We start from the raw sequence: 8,547 nt of genomic DNA, 5'->3' as shown, positions 1-8,547 counted from the left end.
CGTTCGATCTTGCTTGAAGCAAGCTCGAGTTGTCGAAACGTGTTCGAGGTTCTGGTCGGAAAACAGCTCGACATGGCTGCAGCCAAAGACCTTCTGATTCTGTCGCGTGGATACCCGGAAGAGGCTGAGTATGATGTCGAGCTGACGAGAAGAATTCTGAAGAACTTTTACAGTAGCTACGATGCTTTGGACGGGTCATCGGGTTTTGTCAGAGTGGCGAAACTGGTGGAAGAGTTCCTGGCGGAGGCGGCTAGCGATGAATGTCTGAGAGTTGCGACGTTCGTGTCACTGGCAGAACTATCAGAGGCTGCGTCATTTAGCGTACTGAGATACTCTGATGGAATATACCGAGCCATCGACATTTTCTTGGAGAGCCACAAGCACTTGACAGAATCCGAGAGGCTCGAGGCCTGCAGAGTACTTGATTGCGAGAAGTTATCGCCAGAGGCATGCGAACACGCCTCCAAGAATGAGAAGCTTCCATTGAGGATCGTCGTTCAGGTCTTGTTCGCCACTCAGCTGCAGATTCGGCACACTGTGGATAGAGAAATGAAGGGTGTTGAACAGAAATCAAAGGAGATGTACGAAGAGGAAGAAGAAGAAGAAGAAGAAATAGGGTTTTCTGGGGATATCGATGATGATCATGGCGATGGTGATGATGATGAGATGAGCAATAAGCTGATGATCCTCGAGAAGGAATGTGATTACCCCAAGGAGGAGATGGGCGGAGAATGTGTTGTCCATTGTGGGAAGAAGAAATCGAAGAAGACGAGTGTTTGGAGCGAGGTGAAGAGGAAGTTCGGTTGCATGACCTCAGTCGATGCATGCACTTGTCATGTCATGAAGAAGAAGACGAAGAAGATGAAGATTCATCACAAATAAAACCCTAACATTACCAGACTCGTTTCGTTCATGGATTCCTCAGTTCAGTTCAGTTCTGTTCTGATGTTCCTCTGTCCTTTTTCTTTCCAGTTCCTTCTCTGTTTCAAGACATTCTTTCCATTGCAGTTCATTGAACCAAAGAACAAGAAAACAACAACAAAGCCTTTCTTCCCAAACAACAAAACCAGATCGATGTGTGTGTGTGTGTATATATATATATTCATGCAGATTCATGAAAAAAGCAATGTTAAGTAAACCCTAACCAATCAATCTGTTCGAACAACGGTCCTAATCCCGATATGATGCATTCGTAACCGATAATCTCAATGGCGTTTTATCGCAATCCCCAGAAAAATCAGACCCCTTTTCGTCTCGATCATCAACATTACTATCATGATCTCCTCCATCACCTCCTCTCACAATCACTCTGCCATTTTCTTCTTCTTCTTCTTCCCCGACATGTTCTTGTCTTTTAGCTTGATCAATCCCATCGCCACTCCCAATCACCGTCACGTTCCCGAACTGCACGTGCCTCTCCTCGCCATCCGCCGCCTCTGACGTGGTGTTTTCCGACACCGTCGTGTTGCTGTTCTTGTTGTCGTTGTTGTTGTTGCCCTTCTCCGGATCGACATTGGTAACGCTCTTGCCCTGCTCCCGCGGAATCTGGTCCGTACAGGGCCTGATTACGCACGTGTAGAGATAGCCCATGAACCAGAAGAGCCATGGAAATCCGACGAAGATCATCCCCGCTTGAAGAAACAAAGGGCTCGGATTCGGGAGAAAAAGGTAGAGGCCGAGAAACATTCCACCGGAGATGATGCATGACAGAAACAGAGCCGTGACGATGTAGATTCTCCAATCACTCTTTCTTTGATCCATTCGATTTCGAGCACTGGCGGAGAAATTGGGCGAAAAGTTCACAAATTCCGTGAGCTTTGATCAGTTTTCTATCATTTTCTTTTTGCTTTTTTTTTTTCTTTTTGTAGGGCGATTTTCCTTCCTCTTCTGTTTGTTTCTCGGGAAAATTGCCCACAGAGATTCCAAGAGAGACGCGGGATAGAAAACTGAAAACATCTAAAGCGGTAGGTAGTTTCTTTCTTTCTTCGTTATTTCTTTCTATTTTATTTATTTACAATTATAATATATATGTGTGTGTGTGTATATATGTATATGTATATGTATGTATGGGTGTCTGGATACTCATTTTGTAACATTGGGAAAATTTTATAAAATATTTATTTAAAATATTTACAATATCAGACTAAAATTGGAAAAGGGTGACTTAATGATGATAACTGTTACTTGAAATAACATCATCTTTTTCATCACTACACTTACTATAAATAGAAATTAATTAATTTTTAAAAACGCCTGAATAATGATCAATTTAAATTACAAAATTTCGCCTTTTTCATGAATCAAACGAAGATATCTGTATTCTAATAACGGTCCAATAATTAATTAGTTCGTATAAATATAATAGTGGGCGACATGTTACGTAAATGTATGTATATGAGACATACATTATCTTTGAGTGCATATGCATACTTGACGTGCCATCAAGCAAAGGGTTATAAATATACACGATTCGATTACATGTGAGCCACTTTTTATGAAAAGATCCAAAAGGATTCAAAAAAAGCTTTATAATAAACTTCCATCTTAAATTTTATTTTTTTTAAAATATCCATTAAAAATCTCAATAATCTATGAACCTAAAAAACTTTTAATTTTAAAAAACATAAAAAAAATCATTAATTCAATTTAACAATAAACATTTAAAATATTAATTTATTATCATTAATATATATTTTAAATTTTAAAAGTTAAATATGAATTTTAAATATAAATGATTTTATAAAGATAGATGTTTAAGTTTGTAAGAGAATGTTAAGATTTTCTATATATATATGTATATATAATATTGGTTGCAGACATAAACTAAATGATATATAAACTGCACAATCATAAAATTTCAAAACGCAAATGGTTTATTAATTCAAAATAAAACAAACATTCAACATTTTCTCAGCCAACATAGAAATTGGGAGCATGGGCTGATACCACTCTTTTTCTCTTTCTTGTTTTTTGTTACGAGTTCTTCAATGATCACAAACAATACAAGAGAACAACTTACGGAGAAAGGACGTTTGCGTTCTAGTCGCAGCCGCGGCGGCAGCGTCCTGTGGTTGCGTCGCAGCTTCTTGATCAGGGACAGAAACGACGTCGTTCTCGTCACGACCTCCCCTTGCCTGTCTGCTGTCTTTAAGGAACTCCTCAAACGCGGTTTCAACGTATTTCGCAGCGTCCAAAACGCAAGTTTCGCAGCAGAGTTTGTGCATCAAATCTTCGTCCTTGTAATCTCCGTTGAGCCCTGCGGCCATTATCACGAGCTCCTGCTGGAATTCACTCAGTTCTGCATCTTCCTTTGCCACCGTTGCTCTCAATTTCACCGGCGTCGGCAATTTTTCTACCGTCAAAAATAAATAAATAAATAATATTTTATTTAACCTAATTTTGTATATATAACAAATTTTGTACGATGAAAATAGAAAATAAATAAATAAAAAATACGCACCGGGGCAATCGAGCCTGGGCGTGGGTCTGGTAAGAACGGAATCAAAAGTGGCGGCCCACTCGTCTCTCTTCGTCAGAAAATCTTTCAAGTTGAATATTTTCTTGACCGTTGCGGGAATTGATGAATGCTCGTACTGTGACGTTGGATACGGCCCATTCGGTCCATGCACCACTACACATCACCACATCCGTATCATTTACCATCCCATGCATAATGCATTTATATAAAATATATAATTTATCATAAAGATTTAAAAAAAAAACGTATAGTGATACTAAGGAACAGCAAATAAGTTACTTGTTCCTCGTTCAACCCAAGGAGAGATGAAGAACGTAGGAACCCTAACACCGAGCCGGTTGAACTCGAAACGGTACGGTTCGGGGCCGGGAATGCCATCGGGGCTGGGAACTCCGTGCACCGGTGTCGGAACATGGTCGTAGAATCCGCCATGCTCGTCGTAGGTTACGACGAACAGAATCTCGTTCCACTGAGGGCTCGATCTCAAGGCCTCGTACACTTCTTTGACCAGCTTCTGTCCTTCCGACACGTCGTGCGATGGATGGTCGTCGTTCCCCGGAATCGACAACAGATCGAACCACCTCTGTTCTATCACCACGTAGTTTGGCAGCTTCCCCTTCTCGCAGTCGTTCTTGAAGTGAATCCCGTACTCGTGAAAGTGTGTCAAATACTTTGGATTTCTCAGGTTCCTGATCATATATATATATATATAGGCATTAAAAGATAATTATATGACGTAGAGATATATGTATGTATGTGTGTATGTATATGTGTGTGTGTATGTATGTATGTATGTACGTATGTATGTATGTAATTGGCAAACTAACGAAGATTTTGTACCAACTTCCATGTCGTGATTCAAGACTTGGTAATAGCTTCTTCTTATGGGTCACGACTTGGTAGGATCATGTGCTAAGAAAAGTAATTTCACAAACTATTTTATAATTATTTGACAACAGATTATATCATTGTAATTCATTTTATTTGGCACTACTTGTAATTCATTTCAGTTATCCATTATTTTTTAGTTGTATCTGTCATATGGTATTCCCTTAATTATGTACCAATTACTCAAATATACGAGATGCAAAGAATTGATAATAAAAATAAATAAATAAAAATACCTGTAGAAAAGAGTAGAGGGAGGGAATTGGTAATAGATGCCGAAGCTAAATCCAGCTTCGTCGAGCGACTCGAATATCGTCTTCTGTGGAAACCCTTCGGCCAACAACTTCTTGTCGTTGCTCGTCGCTCCGTGCGACGTTGCCGAGTGCACGAACAGCCTGTTTGGCTGCGTCGAGGCCGGAACCGCCGCAAACCACCTGCCGGAGAAAAAATATATATAAAAAATAAATTAATCAAGAGCCGGACGTTGACTAACCGAATTTCAGATTTGGTTTATCGTACCGGTCACAAATGGCGAAGTTAGTAACCAATTCCTTGTAAACCGGCAAAGCGTCCGGTTTAAACCCGTTCATGACCGCCGAGGACATGCCCGTTTTGTTTCTCTCGGCGTTTTGAGCGAACCCGGACATAGTGGGTGGACCAGGGTTCGGGTCCGGGTGGTTCGGATCCCAAGGCTTCCCAAAAACTTGCTCGTATATGTCTTGAATCGAGTGACCTGGATCCGGGTCTACATACTGAGAACGATCACCGAACTCGATAACCGGAGAATTCGGGTCGGAACCTGATTTTGGATTCGTTTTCGGGTTCGATCTTTCGACGCCGTCGATGTCGGGGTTGAGATCTTTGAACCACCCGAGCATGTGGTCGAATGACCGGTTTTCCTGGACCAAAACGACGACGGTTTTGATCGGACACGGCCTTGATGATGAAACCGGACCGCTCGTCTCGGCCGTCATAATTTTCTTCTTTTGGGTGTTGTAAACTTATGTGTAACGTTTGAGAAAACCAATGCGTTTTTCTTGGGACTTATATCTATATATGTTTACATACGTGTGCATGTATATGTACGTATATATATATATATACACACATATGGAGATAAGGGAGAGTTTTGGGTGAAGAAGTTAAGGCAAGATGACACACGTAGGCACGTCTGGTTAAAGTGTAGTAATACGACAAGGGGGAGGTTCGAAACCACATATCTTGACTTTGGTTATAAGTTTGGGCAATTTCAAGATTAACGTCAAAGTTGCTATCGAGGGCAACTCCAAGAAGTTACATCTTCTCTTGCTACTTAATTTTGTCACACTTTGTATTTTGATTTTTGAGAAATATTAAAAATAGGGAAAAATGATAGGATTTTTCAAATTAAAACAAGATCGAATCCAATCGAAATAAAATCAAATTCTAAACCGGTGGTAACCGGTGACAATCTCAATCTTACAATATATAATATTTACTTTTGTAGGAAAATGTCTAATTAGCACCAAAGATGGTATTCTAAGCAACTAGATACTATAATTTTCCGACCAACCTTAAAAGAATAAGAGAACAATCATAAAAATATTTGGAGAAAAACCGAAGAAGACACGTTATACCGAGGAATATTAGAATATGCCTATCCATGGGGAAAAAAATATTTAAATATTTTGGTTATGTGCATTTACAACGACAAATCGTTTTTTTAAAGTTTTTTATAAATTCGTAAAAAAAAAATATAATGTGCGATTTCCTAAATATTTGTCTTTTTTTTTTCTTATAACGTATGAATATATAACTAATACTAGTATATAAACTCAACCAGAGTTTTTTTTCAAAAGTCAACGATAATATATACCACCAATACTGCATTCTCGATCGGCCTTTCGGCACACCATTATAAACGAGACCGATTCAAATCCAACTATCAGTTTGCATATATATATATATATATATATATAGTTTGTTAATGTGTCTACGTTGTATAATAAATAGGCATATAACAATTAATTCTTTTAGAATTTTAAAACAAACAAGACTATTCGAGAATTGGTCGAATCATTCTTTGTAAATTCAAATAACTTTTTCAATTGCATGTCTTCCACGTGAAGGGATAAGAACTTTGGTTGTGATTAATATATACCCAAGTAATTTACATTTTATATGAAACAGACTTAGATTTGGAAATTTTTATTTTAAGAAAATAAAATTTATAAGACTTCGATTGTTTCAATGAAAACTGAATAACTTGCACGACCAAACTTAGTATGACGTGTCACAAAAAAAGGTGTCCATTATAATACGACGTCGTTTCGTGGTCCACTGTATTTTTTTAAACAAAAAATGGACAATACAAAAGACAAATGAGCTCTGTGGATCGTAGTTGGGCTTTACGGTTGGCCCATTTTATAATTAACGGTGAAGCCCAATAGAATATTTGTGGGCCCTGAAGGTATCAAAGAAACAAAATAATTTTTCTTTTTGTCTTCTTTAACATTATAATTATATATTTATTTATCTTTTTATTTTTTTTTCATTAATTTTAAAATGTTCTTTGTTGATATTTTTTTTTTCCTTTGTAAAATATTGTCTGAGAAGCTGGCGAAAAAGTCTTTACATCTGGCGACAGAACACCGCATTTACCTTTGGGGGGACACAGATATAACTAAAATCAACAAAAGCTTATTCTGTCACTTGTTGTTTTTTTTAATAAATGGAAAATTGAAATTATATACATTTTAAATGCTTACAAATACGTATTTATATTTCGTAATCTCCGGTAGTAATGCACAATTGCATGTAACAAGGTCTACCATACACTCATGTTCCATACACTCATTTCTGTGTGTGTGTGTGTATATACGGTTTATATTATGATATCGTATAGTTATCATGTCAGCGTCATAGCAGGGTCTACCAAAAACTAAAAATTTATAATTTTGAAATATATAAAATAAAAATATGGTTAGATGTCTAAATTAGATAATTATTCCATTATTGTCTGTCTATCCCATACTTCATTACTATATTTATAAAAAAAAAAACATATTCTAGATCTTACGTAGAAAAAATACAAGAGGTAACAGTAACTTATAAAATTTTAATTAATTCTATTGTTGTATTAAAACATAACACAAATCTCGTAATTTCTGATTAGTCACAATTATTTTCTGGAACTTCATGCAACTGATATCCGTTTGAACATTTTTTACAAAAATAATAACCCTATCATATGAAATTGGAAATGAATATATCGAAATCGAACCAATTATTTTTCTTCTTTTTTTTTTATTTTTTATTTTTACATCTCACTGGGAAAAAATATTTTTCCCATTTTAACTTTACCGCTTAATTGGGTAAACGGTAATTTCTTGATCGATCGTACCTCGTGAGGGTAAATCTCCCCGTAGAAACGGATCTCTTCATCGTCATCGAACTCCGCACCAGAAAATTCGGAACTCCGTTTCTCTGATTCGCCGCCTTCCCGGCGCCGTCTTCTTCCTCCTCCTCTCTCCGCCGTGAAGTTCCGATGCCTCCGGATTCTTCGTCGTCTTCCTCATCCTCAATCTCCCGCAGTATATCGGCGATCGAGACCACACCGCCGGAGTTGAGTGAAACGGATCTCCGGATCGGTTGCGTTTCTGCGTCTACTCCTGTTCCAACGCCACCCCGCAGCTCCCTCTCTGGCGGTTTCGGCGGCGATCCGATGTTATCACTGTTAACAATCCGCTCGTTCCCAGCTCCGGATTCCAGATCTTCGATAACCACCACAGAATCGCTACTGTGGTGATGATGATTGATCGTAGAAGAGCTGATCTCGGCACTTCCTCCGCCGCGGATGACGGATTCCGTGGCGGTCGGGTGGTTGGCGATTGCGACACCGGCGGCGGCGGTAGTGGCGTTACCGGTGGTGAGATTGGCGCGGCAGAGAGGGCAGTTGGAGTGAGATTTCAACCAGGTGTCGATACAAGGAACGTGAAAGGCGTGGTTGCATTTCGGCAGCAACCGCAAACTCTCATTCTCTTGGAATTCGCTCAGGCAAACAGAACAATCCGAACAATCGACGAATCCATCGCTCTTCTTGTACTTGTAAACCTTAATCGATTTAATCAGAGCCTCGCCGAGGCCATCCCCCGCCGCCGCCGAATCGCCATACCCCTGTAAGTCGTCGGCGGCGGCGGGAG

At 39.0% G+C, this 8,547-nt stretch overlaps 4 protein-coding genes across 4 annotated transcripts in view; 1 reads left to right on the top strand and 3 right to left on the bottom strand.

Moving 5' to 3' along the window:
- The window catches only part of LOC104802899 (BTB/POZ domain-containing protein At3g03510), a 2,344-nt gene extending 1,454 nt beyond the window's left edge, over positions 1–890 (top strand). Inside the window, 1 exon segment of the mRNA XM_010526716.2 lies at positions 1–890. This exon segment is cut by the window's left edge and continues 3 nt beyond it. Coding sequence (XP_010525018.1) covers positions 1–882 — 882 coding nt within the window. The 3' untranslated portion in view covers positions 883–890.
- A 148-nt stretch (positions 891–1,038) lies between these two features.
- LOC104802898 lies at positions 1,039–1,940 on the bottom strand. Its single transcript, XM_010526715.2, has one exon. The coding sequence runs from the start codon at positions 1,759–1,761 to the stop codon at positions 1,171–1,173; it is 591 nt and encodes a 196-aa protein (XP_010525017.1). The 5' UTR covers positions 1,762–1,940; the 3' UTR covers positions 1,039–1,170.
- A 912-nt stretch (positions 1,941–2,852) lies between these two features.
- Positions 2,853–5,423, bottom strand: LOC104802897 (non-specific phospholipase C4-like). The gene is made up of 5 exons (XM_010526714.2): positions 4,886–5,423; positions 4,603–4,800; positions 3,758–4,167; positions 3,461–3,631; positions 2,853–3,352 (listed from the first exon to the last, which is right to left on the bottom strand). The coding sequence occupies exons 1-5, from the start codon at positions 5,338–5,340 to the stop codon at positions 2,985–2,987; spliced, it is 1,602 nt and encodes a 533-aa protein (XP_010525016.1). The 5' UTR covers positions 5,341–5,423; the 3' UTR covers positions 2,853–2,984.
- Positions 5,424–7,492: 2,069 nt separating this feature from the next.
- LOC104802895 (RING-H2 finger protein ATL52-like) overlaps positions 7,493–8,547 on the bottom strand; it is a 1,787-nt gene continuing 732 nt past the window's right edge. The window contains exon 3 of the mRNA XM_019201157.1: positions 7,493–8,542. Coding sequence (XP_019056702.1) covers positions 7,712–8,542 — 831 coding nt within the window. The 3' untranslated portion in view covers positions 7,493–7,711. The remainder of the gene's footprint in view (positions 8,543–8,547) is intronic.

Source organism: Tarenaya hassleriana, unplaced genomic scaffold, assembly GCF_000463585.1.
Source record: "Tarenaya hassleriana unplaced genomic scaffold, ASM46358v1 Cleome8, whole genome shotgun sequence".
NCBI lineage: Eukaryota > Viridiplantae > Streptophyta > Magnoliopsida > Brassicales > Cleomaceae > Tarenaya > Tarenaya hassleriana.
Note: the sequence above shows the minus strand (reverse complement) of the source record. Positions and strands in the feature narration are given on the sequence as shown.